Source organism: Dendrobates tinctorius, unplaced genomic scaffold, assembly GCF_039654945.1.
Source record: "Dendrobates tinctorius isolate UK_male_01 unplaced genomic scaffold, ASM3965494v1 ptg000310l, whole genome shotgun sequence".
NCBI lineage: Eukaryota > Metazoa > Chordata > Amphibia > Anura > Dendrobatidae > Dendrobates > Dendrobates tinctorius.
Window position 1 is genome coordinate 3,217,153 of NW_027361977.1, and position 24,483 is coordinate 3,241,635.

Consider the following 24,483-nt stretch of genomic DNA (forward strand, 5'->3'; position numbering starts at 1 on the left):
AAATGCAGCTCACCAAATGGCTCCTAGCCTCTTCCATATTGAATTTTCTCAAAACGATGAAAGATGAGCCAAATTTTTCCGATATCCTCTTTTCAGCTGCAACGGCCAAAACCCAGTGATCGTTGAGCTCGCGGAAACTCTTCACTTATCCCAGAAGGCACTGGGAATATGCAAATGATCTCCTCAAGGCTCTTCCCCTGGTTTTCCGATTTCCTCTTTTCAGCTGCAACGGCCAAAACCCAGTGATCGTTGAGCTCGCGGAAACTCTTCACTTATCCCAGAAGGCACTGGGAATATGCAAATGATCTCCTCAAGGCTCTTCCCCTGGTTTTCCGATTTCCTCTTTTCAGCTGCAACGGCCAAAACCCAGTGGTCGTTGAGCTCGCGGAGACTCTTCACTTATCCCAGAAGGCACTGGGAATATGCAGATGATCTCCTCAAGGCTCTTCCCCTGGTTTTCCGATTTCCTCTTTTCAGCTGCAACGGCCAAAACCCAGCGATCGTTGAGCTCGCGGAGACTCTTCACTTATCCAAGAAGGCACTGGGAATATGCAGATGATTTCCTCAAGGCTCTTCCCCTGGTTTTCCGATTTCCTCTTTTCAGCTGCAACGGCCAAAACCCAGTGATCGTTGAGCTCGCGGAGACTCTTCACTTATCCCAAAAGGCACTGGGAATATGCAAATGATCTCCTCAAGGCTCTTCCCCTGGTTTTCCGATTTCCTCTTTTCAGCTGCAACGGCCAAAACCCAGTGATCGTTGAGCTCGCGGAGACTCTTCACTTATCCCAGAAGGCACTGGGAATATGCAGATGATCTCCTCAAGGCTCTTCCCCTGGTTTTCTGATTTCCTGTTGTCAGCTGCAACGGCCAAAACCCAGTGATCGTTGAGCTCGCGGAGACTTTTCACTTATCCCAGAAGGCACTGGGAATATGCAGATAATCTCCTCAAGGCTCTTCCCCTGGTTTTCCGATTTCCTCTTTTCAGCTGCAACGGCCAAAACCCAGTGATCGTTGAGCTCGCAGAGACTCTTCACTTATCCCAGAAGGCACTGAGAATATGCAAATGATCTCCTCAAGGCTCTTCCCCTGGTTTTCCGATTTCCTCTTTTCAGCTGCAACGGCCAAAACCCAGTGATCGTTGAGCTCGCGGAGACTCTTCACTTATCCCAGAAGGCACTGGGAATATGCAGATGATCTCCTCAAGGCTCTTCCCCTGGTTTTCCGATTTCCTCTTTTCAGCTGCAACGGCCAAAACCCAGTGATCGTTGAGCTCGCAGAGACTCTTCACTTATCCCAGAAGGCACTGAGAATATGCAAATGATCTCCTCAAGGCTCTTCCCCTGGTTTTCCGATTTCCTCTTTTCAGCTGCAACGGCCAAAACCCAGTGATCGTTGAGCTCGCGGAGACTCTTCACTTATCCCAGAAGGCACTGGGAATATGCAGATGATCTCCTCAAGGCTCTTCCCCTGGTTTTCCGATTTCCTCTTTTCAGCTGCAACGGCCAAAACCCAGTGATCGTTGAGCTCGCGGAGACTCTCCACTTATCCCAGAAGGCACTGGGAATATGCAGATGATCTCCTCAAGGCTCTTCATCAAGCAGCCGGTACTGTATATACTTACGCTCTTGAATCTGGGCCCGAGCATCGAGGTCCTCCCAGCGGTCCACAAGGAGCGAACAGATTTCCTCCCAGAGCCGTCGGGTAACTATCACATCAGCATGGCGGCGGTCACCCATATTCCATAGCGGCTCCCTTTCTCTGACCAGATCGATGAGGAGGTCCACGTCAATCCCCCCCTCCTCACCGTCAGAGTCGGGAGCACGCAGTGAAGGCTGTGAAAGAAAAAGAGAAAAATACCAAAATTAGGCACCACACTTTAATAAATGAAATAAAAAGTTGACAACAAAACAAAGCAAAAATATTATACTTACACGCTGGAGACCGCTGCATTGCTGTCGCCGACGACCCTGGAAGGCATTGCGAGGACCTCTTGGCCGAGCATCAGATTGGGAAGACTAGAAAAGAAAAGAAAAAAAATTATGTGTTTGGATGTAGGCATATGTGTTTGCTGTGTGATGTCTGCGCTACATTGTTTTCTATGTGTTGTGTGTAGTGTGATGTTGTGTTTCTGCGTTTGATGCAAAAAACTTACCAATTGTGAGCCCACTCCAGGTGTCTGTCCACCCCCTCCTTCTTCTTCTGGGAGCTCCTCTTCAGCTTGTGATTCCTGTTTTGAAATAAAAGCCAATGAATAGACATATATTCCAGAGATGATGGATTTTGGAAATAAAAACTTACCGTCAAACGCTGACGATGCGAGGGAGTGCTCCCAGAAGAAGATGTGGTGTCCTCCTGCTGGCCAGATGCCACTCCTGTGGGTGGTGCTGCTGCTGCCAGTGCTGCTGCTGCTGCTGCTGCATCTCTTGGGCGGTTGTTGAATAAAGAGAAACAAAGGGCCAATGAATATCTTGATATTCCATGGCCCTAGTTTTGAGGAAAGGGGGATTTGATAATTACCGTCTGTCATCTTCTGGTGGACTCCCCTCCTGTTGTTCGGCATGGTCGCTTGGCTCCATTTGGGGTGGTGGTGCTGGTGGTGCAGTATTCTCCTGCCTTCTCCTGCGGCTGCTTCCTCTCTTGGGTGGCATGTTGGCTGTGGCTGAGGGTCCCACTGTCATGGTTTTATAAATGTTTGCTGTGGGCAGAGCTACTGAGCATGCTCATACCCAAAAAACCGGATCCGGCCACCGGATCCGGCACATTGCGGCGCTCATAGACTTTCATTGTGTGAAAAAGCCGGACGCGCCGGATCCAGTGGGTCCAGCTTTTTCGCCGGAGACAAAAAAAGTTACAGTTGCCGTTTTTTCCAGACGCCGGATTGCGACACATTGCCGGATCCGGCGAAAACCGACGAACCGCATGGCCATCCGGTGCTAATGCAAGTCAATGGGGGGGAACCGGATCCGGCATTGCATTTCGCTGGATCCGGTTTTTGTCAAAAGAGCCGAATCACGCCTGACGGCGAAAACCTGATGTGTGAAAGAGGCCTAAGTCTCTCTCCTATGCCTGCTGAAATGTTAACTTCTCCGCTTCATCCTCTCTGCTCAATCCCCCATACATCACAGATACAGCATGTGGTGGCTTATTTTCCTCTACAACAATTTCTCAAAAAAGGTGAAGTTTGAAATCGAAATTTTATCAAAATTATGTGTCACTAGGAAGGATTGTAATTGCAAGTATTCAAACCACCTAATTTTCTCATTTGGAAACTGAGCCTGTATAGAGACAAAAGAAGGCAACTCCACGTTTTCTAGCACCTGAAACAATTGAGTATCCTCCACTGCATGAGGGTTTGTTTTTTGCGGGACGAGTTGTACTTTTGAACAACACCATTGGTTTTACCATGTCATGTACTAGAAAATGGGAAAAAAAATTCCAAGTGCGGTGAAATTGCAAAAAAAAAGTGCAATCCCACACTTGTTTTTTGTTTTTCTTTTTTATTATATTCACTAAATGCTAAACTGACCTGCCATTATGATTCTCCAGGTCATTATGAGTTCATAGACATCCAACATGTCTAGTTTCTTTTTTTATCTAAGTGGTGAAAAAAAATTCCAAACTTTGTTAAGAAAAAATTGCACCATTTTCTGATACCCGTAGCGTGTCCATTTTTTGTGATCTCGAGTTGGGTGAGGGCTTATTTTTTCCAAGCAGATCTGACATTTTTAATTATACCATTTTTGTGCAGATACGATCTTTTGATCGCTGATCGCCCTTTATTTTAATGCAATGTCGCGGCAACCAAAAAAAGTAATTCTGATGTTTTGACTTTTTTTCCTCGCTATGTCGTTTAGTGATCAGGTTAATTTTTTTATTGATAGATCGGGAGATTCTGAACGTGGCAATACCAAAAATGTGTAAATTTTTATTTTTTTGTTTGATTTTGAATGGGGCGAATGGGAGGTGATTTCAACTTTTATATATTTTTTATATTTTTAAAAACTTTTTTTTTTACTTTTTGCATGCTTCAATAGTCTCCATGGGAGACTAGAAGCTGCAATAACCCAAATGGCTCTGCTACACACAGGTGATGATCAGATCGCCTATGTGTAGCAGAAATGCTCACTTGCTATAAGCGCCGACCATGAGGCGGCGCTCATAGCAATCTGGCAATGAAAACTATAGAGGTCTGCTGGAGATCTCTGGATGTCATGCCGACCCATTTCTGACCCACAATCATGTGACAGCATGGTCACATTAAAATTCAGCTGTCAGAGATTGACAGTGGCATTTAACGGGGTAACAGCAGTAGTTGGATCGCAATTCCACCCGCGGCTGTTAGGGGCATATGTCAGCTATTCAAAACATCAAGGGAAGGGACACGACGTTCGCCGTACTAGTATGGTGCATGTCTTGAAGGGGTTAATGGGCCTTATTCTACAGTGTTGTGTTTTTATGACCTTGTAGAATGATGGTTGCATACAAAATCACTTTGCACAGACAAGCTTTTGATATCAAATAAAGGTAGTGCCAATCTAATAGGTCACATGATCATGGTGATAGTTAGTTTACTTTTTGAGGAATATAACATGTAAAAATAAAGTTTTAAAATAAAATCAGATTGAATAATAAAAAATAGACACCCACCAATCATATACAAAGACCTGACACAGTATTGAATATGTTATAATAAAATATGCTGCAAAACCAGTGTTACATTGGTGACAGTAACATGGTTTATGGTTTGTGCCCCTTTTAGAGGCATAAAATCTTTTTAGATACTTGCCATTTCATCTTGTTTGCATTTATGTATTGAAAAAGTTACTTACCCTAAAAAGAGCGATCCAGTAATTCTGGCAATGTTTCCTAAAGAAAAATAAGAGCAAATGGCACATTATAATTGTAATAACATAATCCAGAAATTTTTTGCATACAGTACAACACAAGAAAGTTATGGCTCAGCCATGTAATCAGCACATGCTTCATAAATCAGAAAATGACAATTGCATAGAGAATCATCAGTTAAATTCCCATAAAATCGTATTGGCAGAGACCATAAAACAGGTAACTATAAAAGGATCCACAAAATATAAATAACTAAATTCAGGTAGTATTAACTTAGTGATTGTAATAACGGCTCCAAAAGAATGTACGAAATCCATCTGGAGACCTACAAAGATGAGACAAATAGAAGTAAGGAGTGCACCAGTTAGAGCAGCCAAATGAGTTAAAAGATGGGCAATTAGATTTATCACAATTGGAAATGTTTGTAGTAATTTGGGGCAGTTTCGAGGTCGGGCTCCGTCACTTCGGCGCAGGACTCTGAAAGGGGAATGCGGGATGTATAGGTATAGCAATAACTGAGAGCTGTCAAGGGATAAGGAAGGGTCTATTTATCCAAGGGTGCCAAGTTGATTGGAACTCGCTATGTGAGCGCGACTCCCAACTCAACAACTCTTCCATTCTATAGATGTCTTGAACTTTAGTTACCCACTCAGAAATTGTGTGGGGGAAAGGTTGTTTCCAATGAATGGAAATTAGATGCTTAGAGGCCGCTATCAAGAGGGGAAGTAGGTTATGTTTCTTGGGTTTAAACTCTCTAGTAGGTAGTGATAGAAGAACTTCTGGAGGGGTTAGGTTCCTATTAGTCAAACCTAATTTGTGCAGGGAACTATTGATTCCTGACCAGTATATAGAAATAGCCGGGCATGTCCAAAAGATGTGAATCAGTGTTCCAACCGAACCAGAGCATCTCCAACATAGAGGGGAGGAAGCCAAACCCATATGGAACAGTCTGTCCGGGGTTCTGTACCAGCGTGAAAGAATTTTAAAAGCATTTTCCTGTAATAGAATACACCTTGAGAAACCGTGGGAGTTGCCTAAGATTTGACTAGTCTCCTGGGGCGATAAAGACAGATTTAGTTCAGATTCCCATGAGGATAAATAAAGTGGCTTAAATTGAGATAGCGGATTGACCAGATTAACATACATTTTAGAGACGAGTTTAGGGGGAATAGATCGGAGACCTATTAAAAATTCCAGCCAAAGCCAGTCAGAACCATGTTTGTATCTCGACCTAAATTTAGACATAATAAAACGTATATGGATTTTTTGTAAAAGGTCTCGAGGTTGATTCCTGGCGTCTTTTGGCCAGTCTTCTGTACAGGGGACCTGGTTAGATAGAAGATGCGAAATAGGTAGATTCGGTAAAAAATCCCAAAGACCATAAACGTCAACATAGTTCGGGTCAGTCAGCCAGGGAATGACTCTTATTGGAATATGGTCTAAAAAATAGCAAAGGGGTAATATATTAGGAACTAAAGAACATCTAATAGATAATGTATTATAAGTTATGGCGTCGATGGAGTGAGTAGCTGGGGTACAGGAAGACCAAAGAAAAATCTCAGCCATATTGCCCAACAGACTGACTTCCAAATTTAGAGCTTTCTGATCAGGGTTGGTCTTGACCATACGTAGCCAACGGGAGATGTGGATGGCCTGGTAATATTTCTTGAAGTCAGGGAGACCGAGTCCCCCTTTATTTTTTGGTAAAAATAAAATTTTGGGAGGCAATCTGGCTCTGTTATTTTGCCATATGAATTTTGAAACTAGTTTGTTCACCATTATAAAAAAGGAATTGGGAAGAGGAATAGGGACCATATTCATAACATAAAAAATTTTTGGAAAAATGTAGGATTTCACAACTTTGATTCTCCCCATCCAAGAAAGAAAAGGTAATTCGTAAGAATTAAGTAGAGTTTGTAAGTTGGATAGCAGAGGGAGAAAATTAAATTTATATAGAGTAGAGGGGTCAGCAGTTAAATAAATCCCCAAAAATTTTAATTTTTCAGGAGGCCAATGAAAAGGTGTCGTTTGTTTTAACCTCGAGACTTCTTTAACCGATGCCGAGATATTCAAAATTTCAGACTTACTCATGTTAATTTTGAAGTTAGAGAGAATTCCAAATTCCGTAAATAAATCTAAGCGGTGTGAAAAAGCTATGCTGGGGTTGGTAATCAAGAGTAGGAGGTAATCTGCAAAAGCAGCTATCTTGAGTTCGATCTGGCCCACCACTAATCCCCTGATATCAGGGTCTTGCCTGATTTTCTGTATCAATGTCTCCATCACTAGGACAAAAAGGGAGGTGGGAGAGAGGGCAGCCCTGTCTAGTGCCATTGGAAATCTTAAAAGAGTTTGAAAATAATCCATTTACCCTGACCTTAGCAGTTGGTGTGGTATAGAGAGACATAATAGCTTCTATGAAAGGGGGAGGAAAATCAAATTTTTGCAGAGTGCAAATCAAATAATGCCAGCTAATTCTATCGAAGGCCTTCTCGGCGTCTGTCGACAGAATGGTTAAGGGAATGCCAGAGCGTATAGAGTGATAAATAGCGAGTAAGGTTTTTGTGGCATTGTCTTTTCCCTCCCCTTTACGAAACCCACTTGGTCATGGTGGATTAATGTTTCCAGGACACTATTAATTCTAGAGGCTAGAATCTTCGACCCTAACTTCAAAACAGTATTAAGTAAAGAGATTGGACGATAATTGCTACATAGGCTGCCGTCTCTACCCTCCTTGGGTTTAATAGTAATATATGCCTCCAGAGATTGTCTAGATGGGGTTTTCCCCTCCAGAAATGCATTAAACAGGTCAACTAGGTGAGGAAAGAGAATGTCTGCAAACTTTTTATAATAAATCACAGGGAAACAGTCTGGGCCTGGCGTTTTATTATTTGGGATAGTGAGTAAGGTATCCTGTATTTCTTGGAGAGTAATTTTTGAGAGAAGAGATATACGATTTCCTAATGGGACCTTGGGAAGGGAAAGGGGGGCTAATAATTTCTGTATCCTGTCTGCTGCAGTAGAGCAATCTATCATCGGTTCCAGGGTATCTAAATTATAGAGAGATTCGTAGTATTGTCTAAAAGTCTCGGCAATCTCGTCGGACCTAAACACCTTCTTGTTAGCTTTAGTAAAGACATGCTTTATGAACATTTTTTCTTTTTGTTTATTGAGCATATGGGAAGTGAGCTTACTGCATTTGTTCCCATGCAGATAAAATCTGTGTCTACAATGCATAAATAATTTTGCGGAGTTCACGTTTAATAAATCTTTAAGTTTGATGCGAAGAGAGGTGAGGTCCTGAAGAGAAGTCCGAGAGCTTGTTTTTTTATGGATGCGTTCTAAACAGGGCTGTGGAGTCGGTAAGCCACAGTTGCGACTCCGACTCCTGGATTTTATCAGGCTCCGACTCCGACTCCGGCTCCGACTCCTTCATAAATGGCCAATTCATAACAACAAATTTACTGTTGTAAAATATTAAACATCGTGCTTATTCAGTTTCTCACCATCATATAAGTAATCAGACCACTTAGAGCAAAAACTACATTTATTAGATTACAATTAGAATATAGCAAATAACTTTTATAAACTTTTCTAAACTGTAAGTAAATATGCAATAAACACTTTTATGCAGTTAATAAGAAGAAATCTATAAATTTGTCCTCAGAAAAAGTATTGCCTCTGTCAGATCCTCCTTCATGGATGCCCTCAAATCTGATCTAATTATTTTGAGAGCAGAGAACAACCTCTCTACACAAACTTGTGTTGGTGGCAAAGCAGTAACCACTCGGGCAACATCTCTGACAATGTCAGGATACAGAGGAATCGCTTGTTGCACTGTTATTTTTGATGAACGGTCAAATTTCTCAATTTCTTTTAGTGCACATGAAAAATTCTGCTGAAATGTACTGGCTGTGTTCCTTGATGGGGATGACTCTTCTTCTATGCGGGAACGCTTTGCATGGTCCTTGTGATCCAAATATTTTTCGAAATTAAATTCTTCATCAGTTGATGATGAGGGTGAAGATGTGGCAGGACGACCAAATTCTTCTTGCTCCTCCTGACTGTTCTGCAACCCTTTCATCCTTACTGCTATTTCAAACAGAGCTTCTTTTCCTTTACTTAGCTGTTGAATCCGATGCATTGGGTCTACATAAACAGCTGCCAAAAGAATGTTATTTTGTAATAGTAGCTCCTCTCTCCATTTCATTGATGTAGCAATGCCACTTGCAATTAACCCTCCTCTTTGGGACAGGCGAAACATCAGGTTCTTCCACTCCTTTAAGAAAATACCTGGAGTTAAGTCCTCTGCTTGTAATTTTTTAGTCACTGTAAATGGGTGCTCTAGCAATTTTTCCAGCTCAGTCACCTGATTCCACTGACTTTCATTTAGCATCAGTTGAGGGTTAGCCATGTCTACAAGAAAGGTTTTCAGTTCAACCAAGCGCTGAATCATTAAGTAAGTACTGCCCCATCGTGTGGCTTGATCAATAATTGCCCCTTTTCCAGCACGTCTCTTCAAAATTGAGTCAACTTTAGGGGTTCTGGCAACAGTAGCCAATTTTCTCACCTTGCCAATCAGTGCAGCAGCATGTCCTTCTTGCAGACTGTCTCTTATAGCCAGCTGTAGCGTATGCACAACACAGCGCATGTGATGAAAGAAAGAACATATTGACACAGTTTCAACAAGATCATCTAAACTATCATGTTGCTGTTCATCTTAAGCAACTTCAGTTTGCTCCTCAGTTACAATACTGTGTTCCTCTATTTCAAACATTTCTGTGTCTGTGGACCCAGAATGTTCTTCTAGCTGCTGGTCACCATCATTACTCTCATTCATTAGCTTAATAGTACTTATCATATTTGAAGCATTGTCAGTTACGACAGAAAGAACTTGCTCTTTTTTAAGTTCATAGTCTTGCAGAACCTTTTCCACCAAGACCTGGAGAAACTCACTGGTGTGATGAGCTTTGGTGTCTTTTACTGCCAATGTCTTGGTAACTATTTCATTTTTGTCGCAAACAAATCGGACATTGATGGCAAAATAGTTCACTCTGTGACGTGTGCAGGCATCCATTTTAAGAAACAGAAAGCGTCCCTTGAGAGTTTTTTTAAGTTCTTCCTTTTGTTTAAAAGCTTCTTCGATTACTAATTTTCTAATACTCTCTCTCTCCAGAGAAACACCAAGCTTGCGGGCCATTTCCCCATTCAGACACATAAAAGCTGGTCGTGAAAATAATGAAATAGGCACACTATTCTTTACAACAAGCTCTATGATCTGTTTTTTATATGTATCTACTGTCATTGTCACAGTAACTTTGTCACTGACAAAATATCTTGCAACTGATGGCTGCAAAGTTCTCTGCTCCTTTGTTTGGCTGGAAGAGCTGGGCACTGGTTCATTGGTTTGGATGCAGTCTTTCTCATCCACTGCTTTCAGTACTTCTGGATGAAAGCGCTGTAAATGTCTCTTTAGATTAGAAGCTCTGGTAGGAGCATTTTTATCTTTGCCTGAATATGCACTCATCTTGGCTTCACAGCATTTGTTTTCGTCTGGATCATTTGTCATACACTGACAGACATAATGTTTTCTATCTTGAGTGATGGTGAAATGTTCAAATACAGCTGATTTAATGTGATGCTTCTTTGACATTCTCAGGTTTTTAATTCTGCATTCACAATCCAAATGACAATTGTTTTTCCTAAAAACAATTGTACAAAACTATTGCCAGATCGTACAACTGATATAGTGGTCAGTAATATTGTTATTATTCCTCATGTACTCACAGTTAACTGATGCAAAGTTTGTTGAAAGGATAATACTTCTTACAGTCTTCCTCTTCTGAGTAGCAGGCAGCTGTGAGATGCTTGGAAGACGCACACCTAGTATGTTCTAGTCTAGAGGAGGAGCTTTACTACTAAGAATTTGCAACACATTTTCACTTTCAGTTTCATACATTGTAAGTAGGGGGTTGGGGCAGCATGAGGTTAACCAAGTATAAGATTAGATAAGGGCAGTGGAGAACAGTGACACACAAGAAGTAAGAAATGTCTCTATCTCCAGCAGAACTGCTTATCACTGTTGTTCATAGTTTGATAGAACATATATATTTGCGTAACATTTATAAAATTCATATGAAAGTTCAATTATGAAATATTAATACTAGAGTTGAGCGAAACGGGTCAAAAAAATTCAAAAGTCGCCGACTTTTGGCAAAGTCGGGTTTCATGAAACGAAACCCGACCCTAGGATGAGGTCGGCCACGAGGTCGGCGACTTACGCGCCAAAGTCGCGTTTCAAAAGTTTGTTTTGCGCTCTTTTTCAGCCAATCAGGATCCACGGACACTGTGGGCAACGTGATGACATAGGCACGGGTCACCACCATCTTTCAGAAGGGCATGCAAGTGATTGGCTTGCTTTGGTGGGCATCACAGGGGGTATAAAAGGGCGTGCACGCCGACCGCCATCTTACTTCTGCCGATCTTAGTATAGGGAGAGGTTGCTGCTGATTCTGTAGGGAGAGCGTTAGGCAGGGAAGAAGACAAAAAAACTGCTTCTGCTGCTAGCGATTTGGCCTGCACAACACACCAGTCACTGTGTGTGCAGTGCAAGGGGAGGCTATATAGTGGTGTATCAGTGGTGTTGGTTGTTGGGCTGCCTTTTAAGGCTTCCTGACAGGCTGGCATTGCTGTTTACCCACTGCTCCGCAAACTGCTTTTTTAAAAGCAATCCCAATTTTTTTTTTTGTCCTGCTGAGAAGAAAAAAAAACTGCTTCTGCTGCTAGCAATTTGGCCTGCACAACACACCAGTCACTGTGTGTGCAGTGCAAGGGGAGGCTATATAGTGGTGTATCAGTGGTGTTGGTTGTTGGGCTGCCTTCTAAGGCTTCCTGACAGGCTGGCATTGCTGTTTACCCACTGCTCCGCAAACTGCTTTTTTAAAAGCAATCCAATCTCCCTTATCCTCTAGTCACTTTTGTCACAGCTGTGCCATCGAGCCTGTCACATAGCGCTCAGATATCAGTGGGCCTCACACAATCCAAAAGTGTCCAGTGTCCAAAAGTGTGTGCAGATATTCAAAATCTCCCTTATCCTCTAGTCACTTTGGTCACAGCTGTGCCATCGAGCCTGTCACATAGCGCTCAGATATTCATTGGGCCTCACACAATCCAAAAGTGTCCAGTGTCCAAAAGTGTGTGCAGAGATTCAAAATCTCCCTTATCCTCTAGTCACTTTTGTCACAGCAGTGCCATCGAGCCTGTCACATAGCGCTCAGATATCAGTGGGCCTTACACAATCCAAAAGTGTCCAGTGTCCAAAAGTGTGTGCAGATATTCAAAATCTCCCTTATCCTCTAGTCACTTTTGTCACAGCAGTGCCATCGAGCCTGTCACATAGCGTTCAGATATCAGTGGGCCTCACACAATACAAAAGTGTCCAGTGTCCAAAAGTGTGTGCAGATATTCAAAATCTCCCTTATCCTCTAGTCACTTTTGTCACAGCAGTGCCATCGAGCCTGTCACATAGCGCTCAGATATCAGTGGGCCTCACACAATCCAAAAGTGTCCAGTGTCCAAAAGTGTGTGCAGATATTCAAAATCTCCCTTATCCTCTAGTCACTTTTGTCACAGCAGTGCCATCGAGCCTGTCACATAGCGCTCAGATATCAGTGGGCCTCACACAATCCAAAAGTGTCCAGTGTCCAAAAGTGTGTGCAGATATTCAAAATCTCCCTTATCCTCTAGTCACTTTTGTCACAGCAGTGCCATCGAGCCTGTCACATAGCGCTCAGATATCAGTGGGCCTCACACAATCGAAAAGTGTCCAGTGTCCAAAAGTGTGTGCAGATATTCAAAATCTCCCTTATCCTCTAGTCACTTTTGTCACAGCAGTGCCATCGAGCCTGTCACATAGCGCTCAGATATCAGTGGGCCTCACACAATCCAAAAGTGTCCAGTGTCCAAAAGTGTGTGCAGATATTCAAAATCTCCCTTATCCTCTAGTCACTTTTGTCACAGCAGTGCCATCGAGCCTGTCACATAGCGCTCAGATATCAGTGGGCCTCACACAATCCAAAAGTGTCCACTGTCCACAAGTGTGTGCAGAAATTCAAAATCTCCCTTATCCTCTAGTCACTTTTGTCACAGCTGTGCCATCGAGCCTGTCACATAGCGCTCAGATATCAGTGGGCCTCACACAATCCAAAAGTGTCCAGTGTCCAAAAGTGTGTGCAGATATTCAAAATCTCCCCTGCCCTATAGACACCTTGTACCTTGTTTTACATTACTATATAGTTTGTTGGATTTTGTCTACATTTCTACCAAAAATGAGGAAGGCTGGTGGAAGAGGCCGTGGAATTGGGCGGGGGTTGGCAGCTGGTAATGATGGTGTTGGTGGTGGATCTGATGGTAGTGGCAAGAGCAAAATAGGACCGAATGCAGGAGGTGCTGACCCTGCGTCATCGTCTGGCTACATAAGGCCTCGAACGCTTAGTTTTCTAGGAGTTGGCAAACCGCTTTTAAAGCCAGAGCATCAGGAAAAAGTTTTGTCTTACATTGCTGACTCAGCCTCCAGCTCTATCGCCTCCTCTTCTTCAGTTGTAAAAAGTAAAAGCACTGAGTCGTCATTGGAGGCTCATGTTCATGAACCACACCTTTCCTTGTGTCCTTCACCCCAACCAAGATTGAAGGATGACGCAGGCCATACTACTGATTACTCCATGGAGCTGTTTTCACATACCATGCCTGGATTATCAAGTCAAATGGTGAATTACCCAGGCCAAGATGAATCTGACATGGAGTGCACTGATGCACAGCCGCTGATGGATGATTCTGCTGGTACATTCACTCAGAGCACTACATTGTCCTCGCAGTGTACAGAGCCAGATTCTGACCCTGATGAGACTCAGGTGCCCCTTCCCGCACACTATACCACCATACACGGTGACACAGAGGAAGGTGCACATGACATAGAAGAGGAGGTGATGGATGACCCAGTTGTTGACCCAGATTGGCATCCATTGGGGGAAGAGGGTGCTGCTTCCAATAGCTCAGATGAGGAGCATCCACAGCAGACATCGACATCGCAACAGCTGTTATCTGGCAGGCCCGGAGCACTCCAAAGACAGGTTCCAAACATCAAAAGAGTTGCTGGACAGCTTGTCCAGAGGGTCAAAAGATCACAGCGTGCTAGGCCGCAAAATGTCTGCCAAAGTAGGAAGAGTGCAGTGTGGCACTTTTTTGAACAAAATCCTCATGATCAGGCCAAGGTTATCTGTAAGAAGTGCGCAAAGACCTTTAGCCGAGGGAAAAATCTGAAAAATTTGAATACCAGTTGCATGCTTAGACATTTAACCAGCATGCACTTGCAAGCGTGGACACAACACCAAACCTCAAGTGCCACATGTGCAACTGATCACAACGAAGGTAGTCAGCAACGCTACATTGTTTCCCCCACTGTAAGCCCACCGGTTAGCACAGCAGCAAATGTTGAGGTGTCGTTGCAAGACCACAGCAGTCAGGGAATCCCACTGTTATATCAACGAAATACTGATTCTAGGCCATCAGAAAGAACACCAACTCCATCACCATCATCAACCCTCTCTCAGTCCGCCCTGTCCACCGCTACTTCCACCATATGCAGCTCTCAAGTCCAGCTCACCCTCCCAGACACTATGAGTAGGTCAAGAAAGTACTCAGTCTCTCATCCGCGTACACTGGGTTTGAACGCCCACATTGCCAAACTAATCTCGTTTGAGATGATGCCCTTTCGGTTGGTGGAAAGCACAGCTTTCCGCGAACTCATGGCCTATGCAGTACCACGCTATGACCTACCCAGTCGCCACTTCTTCTCTCGCAAAGCCATCCCAGCCCTCCATCATCATGTGAAAGACCGCATTGTCCATGCACTCAAGCAGTCAGTGAGCGGAAAGGTGCACCTCACAACTGATGCATGGTCCAGTCGGCATGGCCAGGGCCGTTACGTGTCCATCACTGCGCACTGGGTTAATGTGGTGGATGCAGGGTCCACAGGGGACAGCGGTGGTGGGACAGTGCTGCCTAGCCCACGGTATAGGAATCAGTTAGCTGTAGGCGTTCCACCCTCCTCCTCCTCCTCAAGCGAAAGCTCGTCCACAGAGCGCAGTCGTACGAGCACTCCATCTGCAGCTGCCACTCTTGCACACGATGTGTCCCCCTATCGAGCAGCTAGTGGAAAGCGTCAGCAGGCTGTGTTGCAGATGATGTGTTTGGGCGACAGACACACCGCCGAGGTGCTGGCCGAGTACTTGAAGCGACAAACTGAGTCATGGCTGGGCAGTGTACATCTTGAGGCAGGCAAGGTAGTTAGTGATAACGGCCGTAATTTTGTGGCAGCCATAGCCCTTTCAAAACTCAGCCACATACCTTGCTTGGCTCACACCTTGAACCTGGTGGTGCAGTGCTTCCTCAAAATTTATCCGGAGTTAACAGCCCTGCTCCAGAAGGTGCGAAGACTGTGCGCGCACATCCGCCGGTCGCCTGTACACTCCGTTCGTATGCAGAAGCTGCAGCGATTGCTCCACCTTCCCAACCACCGCCTCATTATCGACATTGCAACAAGGTGGAACTCCACCCTGCACATGGTGGAGCGGCTGTGCGAGCAGAGGCAGGCCATAATGCATTTGTGGGAGGATACACGGCCAGGCACTTTGAGAGCAGACATGGAGTTGACAGGTGTGCAGTGGTCGAAGCTGAAAGACCTTTGTAAAGTCCTTCAGTGTTTTGAGGAATGCACACGGCTGGTAAGCGCAGACGACGCCATCCTAAGCATGAGCATCCCACTTATGCGTCTGCTCATGCAAACTTTGACGCACCTTAAGGAGCAGGCGTCTGCAGCCAATGTTGATGAGGAGGAAGAGGAGGAGGGAATCCTTGATGACATTCAGCCATTGTCTGCTCAGGGACCTCTCCTGGACGAGGTGGAGGAAGAAGAGGAGGAGGAGGAGGATGATGGGGATGATTACTTAGGGGAGGAGGATGCATCTCGTGGGGCAAGTGAAAATGTTGGCGTGGCAAGGTCTGGTACAGGGTTTGTGCGTGACTGGAGGGATGTGGATTTGCCAGAAAGTGCTCCTCCACCCAGCACTCGCAGTGCATCATTGACACCGGGAACATTGGCCCACATGTCAGATTATGCCTTGCGGATCCTAAAAAGGGACGCCCGCATTGCCAAAATGATGAACGATGACGACTACTGGTTGGCCAGCATCCTGGATCCACGCTATAAAGGCAAATTACAAAACATCATGCCACAGGAGAACCTTGACCTAATATTGGCTAATAAACAAGCAACTCTGGTAAATCGGTTGCTTGAGGCATTCCCAGCACACAGCAGCGGTGATGGTTCTCACACGAGCCGTACGGGCCGGGGGCAGCTTGGCAGAGGTGTTCGTGGTGCACACAGCAGAAGTGGCGTTGGAGACAGGGGTTTCATGACAATGTTGTGGACTGATTTTTCAAATACCGCTCACACAACTGGTAATACTGCATCGATGGAAAGTGACAGGAGACAGCAGTTGTCAACTATGGTAACAAACTACATTTCCTCCCATATCGATGTTCTCCCACACAGGTCATTCCCCTTTGACTATTGGGCCGCTAAACTGGACACCTGGCCTGAATTGGCCCAATATGCCTTACAGGAGCTCGCTTGCCCAGCTGCAAGTGTGCTATCGGAAAGAGTCTTCAGTGCAGCTGGATCAATCCTGACAGAAAAAAGGACCCGTCTGTCAACCCAAAATGTGGATGATCTAACCTTCATTAAAATGAACCACGCATGGGTTTCCAAGGATTTTGTCCCACCTTCCCCTGATGACACATAGGGTGACAGAAAAATGGCTTGCTTTGGTCCACCTCTTCCTGGTACTTCACCTATTTCGCCTTTTGCATCAGCTGAATGTCCAACATCAACATATGCCACTTTCTAAAACTCCCTAACTGTGCTGCCTCCCTCCCCATGGCCGGGGTCACCACCTACCGCACGACACCGTGCGAGTGCCGTTGCCCTGGACAGGTGGGTAGGCCGACTCTTGGGCGCGGGCACTGGCACAGGGTCCCTCATAGTGCAATCAAGTGTCTCTGACGGTGGAGGTGCACACCCGCCGTCAGACACACCGCTGTACTATGAGGGGCCCAGTGCCAGTACCGACGCCCACGAGTGGGCCCCCCTTGCTTGGGCAGGGCCCCAGCATTTGCAATCTTTACCTCTCCCTGCTCCTCCGCTGTGTAATCTGGGCCGTCAAATCCATACTGTGCCTGACACCGTCTGAGTCTGCCTCCTGAGACATATATTTTGAATGTGTACGCTATCCATACATGTTATCCAGGGATACGGTACCCTTTCTAACCTTTGTGCAATCACGTGCAATCCATACTGGGCCTAACACCGTCTGAGCCTGCCTCATGCTGTATAGACATATATTTTGAATGTGTACGCTATCCATACATGTTATCCGGGGATATGGTACCCTTTCTAACCTTTGTGCAATCACGTGCAATCCATACTGGGCCTAACACCGTCTGAGCCTGCCTCCTGAGACATATATTTTGAATGTGTACGCTATCCATACATGTTATCCAGGGATACGGTACCCTTTCTAACCTTTGTGCAATCACGTGCAATCCATACTGGGCCTAACACCGTCTGAGCCTGCCTCATGCTGTATAGACATATATTTTGAATGTGTACGCTATCCATACATGTTATCCGGGGATACGGTACCCTTTCTAACCTTTGTGCAATCACGTGCAATCCATACTGGGCCTAACACCGTCTGAGCCTGCCTCCTGAGACATATATTTTGAATGTGTACGCTATCCATACATGTTATCTGGGGATACGGTACCCTTTCTCACCTTTGTGCAATCACGTGTAATCCATACTGGGCGTGAGAACGGCTGGCGAGCTGTTAAGCAAGCTACAGCACCTGTCCAGACAAGTACAGGGATTCCCTATCGAGGAGACTTATTTGATTGTTTTCAATGTTGGGACAGCAATTTTTGGGGAGCACTATACTCTGGAGAATGATAGATGGGGCCCACCATACACTGGAACATTCCAAAGGTGGACATCAGACACTGGAGCAGCATTTACAGGGCCCATTATACACTAGAGCATTAGAAATGGGGCCCATTATGTTTGGAGCATTATTTGGGCCCATAAGACAGTGGAGCTTCATCCATGGGGACCAACATATACTGTAGCATTATGTGGAGCTCATCATATACTGTTTCAAACATTATATGGGACCAATGATTCTGTATGGAGAAATAGATGGGCCTCGTCATGAGATGTAAAAAGTGAGGTATTTTTCATTGTACTATACCGCTATTTCTCTGCCGTATCGGAGCATGATGAGTTGTGGTATGTGTTAAAGGGGCGCTCTTTCGCCCAGGGCACATGAAAACCTGGAGCCAGCCCTCCCCCCCCACTGTTTGTAGCCAAATAACCCCCATTTTTCAGTGCGTAACTTGCATTATGAAGTTAATTAAGGTTGACAAGCTTAAGAAAGAAGAATTGATGCTTTTGGCATTCAAATGGGCACTGTAGGTGTGTTTCCTGTCCTCCTCTCACTGCCGACTTTTATTCCCCATTGACTTACATTGGGTTTCGTGTTTCGGGACGACCCCGACTTTTCCCTATAATCGGACGATCTTGCTCGACCCGACTTTTGGAAAAGTCGGGTTTCACGAAACGAAACGCGACCCTAAAAAAACCAAAAGTCGCTCAACTCTAATTAATACATTTTTTTTAAAGCTGGAGTCGGAGTCGGTACATTTCTACCGACTCCGACTCCAACCAAAACTAACTCCGACTCCACGACTCCGACTCCACAGCCCTGGTTCTAAAGTGCTAATTTGTTCTAATAGCGACATGAGCTCCTTATCCCTTTGTCTTTTATGGAAGGAAGCAATTGAGATAAGTTCCCCCCTAATGACAGCTTTATGAGTCTCCCAAATATTGGGGGTAAGCTGATTATCAGTGATATTTTCAGTGAAAAATTGTGCCATAGTAGTTTTTAATTTCTCAATAACATTTGGTTTGTCTAGAAGAGATTCGTTTAAACGCCATGACATGGCAGGCCCGGGTAATGTAGCAATAGAGAGATCAAGAAAGATTGGGGCATGATCTGAAATAATAATGACACCTATTTTAGTATAGTTAACTAACTGCAGGGCTTGTGCTTGGACTAAGAGAAGGTCAATTCGGTGGTATGAGGAGTAGGGAGGTGAGAAAAACATAAAATCTTTCATGGTGGGGTGGAGAAGACGCCAGGGATCGATAAGTTGAAGCGTTTCTAATTTATATAAAAGTTAACGTCTTAAGGCCTGAGAAATGGTGGAAGAACCACTTGTAGCGTCTATTTCAGGTTGAAGAGTGAGGTTAAAGTCCCCACTCACAATCAGTAGCCCTTCTTTAAATAGTTGCAGTGTGTCTAGTGTTTTCATAATCCATTGCACTTGCTGAGCGTTGGGGGCATATAGGTTATCAAAGGTGACCATTGTATTAGCTAGCATTCTCTTAATGAAAATATACCGGCCTTCGTGGTCTTTTAAACTGTCCTTTAGGGCAAATGGGATACCTTTTTTTATTGCCACACTAACCCCTTTAGAGAAGGAGGAGCTACAGCTATTAAACCAGACAGGATAAGAAGAGATGGATGTGTGAGGCTGTGTGCACACGCTGCGGATTAGGTGCGGATTCATCCGCGCGGATTTTGTAAAATCCGCAGGTCAAAATACCTGCGGTTTTACCTGCGGATTGCGCTGCGGTTTTGCCCTGCAGTTTTTCATCTCCTCAATGGAGGAGATGGCAAACCGCAGGGGAATCCGCAGAAAGAATTGACATGTCATTTCTTTCTGCGGATTGAAAACCGCAGATAATCCGCGCGGAAAATTCCGCACCATCTGCATTGCGGTTTTTGATTCCCATAGGGAATCATGGTACTGTACACCGCAGCAAAAACTGCTGCGGGTCAGCAGCGGCCAAAACCGCTGAAAACATCTGAAAACCTGAAGAATAAGAACATCATGAACAGTAAACTTTTTACAAACAATGACTCACCTACCATAGGGGGGGTACAATAACCCAAACATAGGCGAGGTAGTCCAAGTTGTGAGCTAGATTAGAGCTTGAGGGAAAAAAAGAGTATATAACGCAGACAACATAAAGTAGAAGAAGAGCTAGGTCAAAAGGAGGAGCATTAATGAGAAATTCCAAGACATTGACAAAGTAATATCATGACAGGAGAATAGATGAGAATAATGTACACTCAGGGGTTTCTGCAGTTCAAGGTGGGTGTTTCTTGGGATCTAGCTTCTTGGTTTTAGGAGAAGTATGTTTCTTTTTCACGGACCATTCTTGCGATCTAGTAAGGGGAGGAAGACTCCAATTGGTGTCTATTGGCATCCATGAAGGTAGATCCATTGGTGAAATGCCCAGAGAGTCCCAAGCTTTGGGTATGTCTTCTGGGGAACATATCGAGATTTGTCTGCCCCCTGCGTTTATTGCAAGGCCAAAGGGGTACAGCCATTTGTAGTTGAGATTTTTGGCTCTCAAAGCTGAAAGGAGTGGTCTGAGAATCCTTCTCTTAGCTAGGGTTGATGGCGCAAGGTCCTGAAAGAGTTGCAGTTGAGAGTTCTCATACAGGATTTTGTCCTGTTCTCTAGCGTTTGCTAGGATGTCTGCAGTGTCCACATAGCTAAGGAGGCCACAGATAACATCTCTTGGTGGTTCGTCCTGCTTTGGTTTAGGTCTCAGAGCACGATGTACTCGTTCAATTGTGATTGAGGCGGCTTTGTCCTGACCGAGAATACTGGCGAAGATTTCTCTGGATACTTTTCCCAAGGTATCATGTGCAAAAAATTCAGGAATGCCTCTTATACGTATATTCTTTCATCTGCTCCTATTTTCCTGGTCTTCTGCTGCTAATAGAGCTACATTAAGTTGTTGTTGTTTGTGGACTTGCTCGTTCAGACAGTTAAGAGCGTCTACTTGCTCTGAGTTTGCAGACTCTAAAGCCTCAACCCTTTGCCCCAGATGTTGAAGAGCTGAACGCATGCCGGATAACTCCTCCAGGATGGGTTTCATATTTTGAGCTAACAGTTTTTTCATGAACGCTCTAGAGATAGGAGCGGCGTCTTCCAACATAGAGTCACTGTCGAAGTCTTCACCGCTAGAGTCAGAATAGTCTAAATTCTCGAAAGAAGTTGATTTTTTGAGTGACCTTCTTGCAGAAGTTTGGGAGGTTTTGGCTTTTTTCTTTAGATATTTGTCTAAATCTCCATGTGTGTTTTTTTTCTGTTCATCTGCTGCTGGTTTATTAGCTAGTTTTTCATGTTCTTTTTGAGATTTAACCATTATGAGAGCTCTGATAACGTGAGGGCTGTGCTCACAACTTGGACATATGAGAAACTTGTTTAATAGTGCATTTTGACTAGAATTTGAACGCAGTACCTAACATGGCCACTGGACGTCGCTAAAGGAGCACTTCCTCTGGTGGTCACCAGGTGTCGCTCTCTTCTCTCTCTCTGATTTCAGCTTTTATCTGAGGAATAGAAAGTGTGATTCCCCTATATAACGCTGTCCTCTCTTGGTCCCTCTGAATGTTGCCAAAAAGACCACTGTGGGTCTGGCGTCTTGCTCAAGTTCCACCTCCTGGCCCCAGTTTTAGTGTTAAGGATGTCAGTATTATAGTTGCACAGGAGGAGAAACAATAGATAAACGCTATCTCACTGGGGAGGAGGGGAGGGGCCATAGAAGTGATCTCTTGCATCTGATTCAGCAAAGTCAAGGGTCTCTCTTCCAAGCCGACAGCAGGGGAGAGCGGCAAAGGATCAGAATTCCCCTTCCACCCAGAGGACTGACTTGCAGGGTCTAATATCTCAGGAGCTTCTCTCCATGTGTAGTAGGTGGGAGGGGGATGAGGAGGGAGCCAGACACCAGAGATGGATCTCAGCAGCTCTTATCACTTCAGGCTCTTATGTGGCCAGACAGAGTGTGTAATGAGGTGGGGGAGGGAGTCGCTGACAGGGGATTTTATCTAATGGCTCCTCCACAACAGCGGTACCTTCACAACAATCCTTGCAGCTTGTAATCCACCATTCCCCTCAGCCTCTCAAGATGGCGCCTGTCTCTTCCAGCCACGCCACGCTCCACTGCTTGTTTATGAAGCACCTCGGGGGTGATTAGAGCCAAGCCTCCCTCTTCAGTTACGACTCTCAGATGTACCAGAGAGGTTTATCTCAGCTCTGGGAGCCAAACCGCAGCTGTAGTATCTCTCAAAATTCTAAATTTAGCAGGTAATGTGGAGGAGCTCCAAGCCCACACGTCCTGTCTCCTCAGCAGCTTAGGCCACACCCCCCATAAACCACTTTTTTCACACTACAGGACACATTTTACTAGGGTTGGACAGGGACTGAAATTCCACCCAAAGAAGAGGGGAGTAGTAGTGTACAGTAATACACCAGTAAAGCTTCAATGTAAACCCGTGACAGTAAGTTTCAATGTAATTTTCAATCAAACACTCAAAAGGGGAAATGCAAAATCCTGAAACTTTAGGAAAGCGGATTTCAACAAATTAAGGGAAGAGCTTAATTGAGTAGTCTGTTACCATGTCATGGTAACTGGGGATACCAGAGATAAATGGGGTATTTTTAAGGAAATACAGTGTGCTCAAAAGTTTACATAACCCGGCAGAATTTTTGCTTTCTTCGCCTTTTTTCAGAGAATATGAATGATAACACCAAAACTTTTTCTCCACTCATGGTTAGTGGTTGGGTGAAGCCATTTATTGTCAAACTACTGTGTTTTCTCTTTTTATATCATAACTAGCTGAAGAGCCTGGCGCTGCCCGGGCATAGTAACTAACTGTGGTTAGTTATAACAAATTATAATTATCCTCCATCCCATAGTCCCATGCCCATATACCTATCATACATATTCTTCATCCCATAGTCCCATGCCCATATACCCATCATACATATTCGCCATCCCATAGTCGAGTGCCCATATACCCCTCACATATCCTTCATCTCATAGTCCCATGCCCATATACCCATCATACACATCCTCCATCCCATAGTCCTGTGCCCATATACCCATCATACATATCCTCCATCCCATAGTCCCATGCCCATATACCTATCATACATATTCTCCATCCCATAGTCCCATGCCCATATACCCATCATACATATTCGCCATCCCATAGTCGAGTGCCCATATACCCCTCACATATCCTTCATCTCATAGTCCCATGCCCATATACCCATCATACACATCCTCCATCCCATAGTCCTGTGCTCATATACCCATCATACATATCCTCCATCCCATAGTCCAGTGCCCATATACCCATCACACATCCTCCATCCCATAGTCAACCACTATGACATCATAATGAGCGGCGGCAGGGCTTGCAAGCTATGATGACATCAGCATCGCCATGGCAAACATTGTGACATGATAATGAGGGGCGGGGCTTGATACGCACACACTGTTTCCAAAGTATGCAAATAGGGGTATTATGACATCATAATGAGGGGCGGGGCTTGACGCGCACACACTTTTTCCCCAGTATGTCGATAGGGGCAAATTTGTTTGGTGAATTGGACCGCGTGGGTTAAAATTTCGCCTCACAACATAGCTTAGGACGCTCTCGGGGTCCAGACATGTGACTGCGCCAAATTTTGTGGCTGTAGCTGCGACGGTGCAGATGCCTATCCCGGACATACACACATACATACACACATACATACACACTTTGAGCTTTATATATTAGATGACAACCCAAAACATCCAAATCACCCTGATCAAAAGTTTACATACTCTGGTGATTTTAGCCTGATAAAATGCACAGAAGTTGACACAAATGGGTTTGAATGGCTACTAAAGGTAGCATCCTCACATGTTGACAAATGCTAGGAAAATTGTTCGAGATGCAAAGAAAAACCCACAAATAACAAAAGCTGAAATACTGGACTCTCTGAAAACTAGCAGTCTGGTTGTTTCAAGATGCACAATAAGGAGGCATTTGAAGAAAAATGGGCTGCATCGTCGAGTAACCAGCAGAAAGCCAAATGACCCTGATTAAAAGTTCACATACCCCATTTCTTAATACAGTGTATTGCCCCCTCTAACATCAATGACAGCTTGAAGTCTTTTCTGGTAGTTGTGGATGAGGTTCATTATTTTCTCAGATGGTAAAGCTGCCCACTCTTCTTGGCAAAGCGCTTTCAGTTCTTATAAATTCCTGGCCTGTCTAACACGAACTGCGTGCTTGAGATCTCACCAGAGTCGCACAATGATATTGAGGTCAAAAAACTGAGATGACAACTCGAGAATCTTCACTTTGTTCTGCTGTAGCCAATGACAGGTCGACTTGGCCTTGTGTTTTGAATCATTGTCATGTTGGACTGTCCAAGCACGTCCCATGTGCAGCTTCCGGGCTTATTATTGCAAATTTGCCTCCAGTATTTGCTGATAACGTGCTGCATTCATCTTTCCTTCAACGTTGAACAAGTTTCCTGTTCCATTGTAGCTCACACATCCCCAAAACATTAGCGATCCACCTCCGTGCTTTACAGTAGGAATAGTGTTTC

The 24,483-nt window shown here is 44.6% G+C and overlaps 1 protein-coding gene across 8 annotated transcripts in view; it reads right to left on the bottom strand.

The window, feature by feature from the left end:
- The window catches only part of SERAC1 (serine active site containing 1), a 1,540,408-nt gene that overhangs the window by 1,157,157 nt on the left and 358,768 nt on the right, over nt 1-24,483 (bottom strand). For all 8 annotated transcript variants that reach the window (XM_073561007.1, XM_073561005.1, XM_073561004.1 and 5 more), the window contains one exon: nt 4,830-4,866. In XM_073561007.1, coding sequence (XP_073417108.1) covers nt 4,830-4,866 — 37 coding nt within the window. The remainder of the gene's footprint in view (nt 1-4,829; nt 4,867-24,483) is intronic.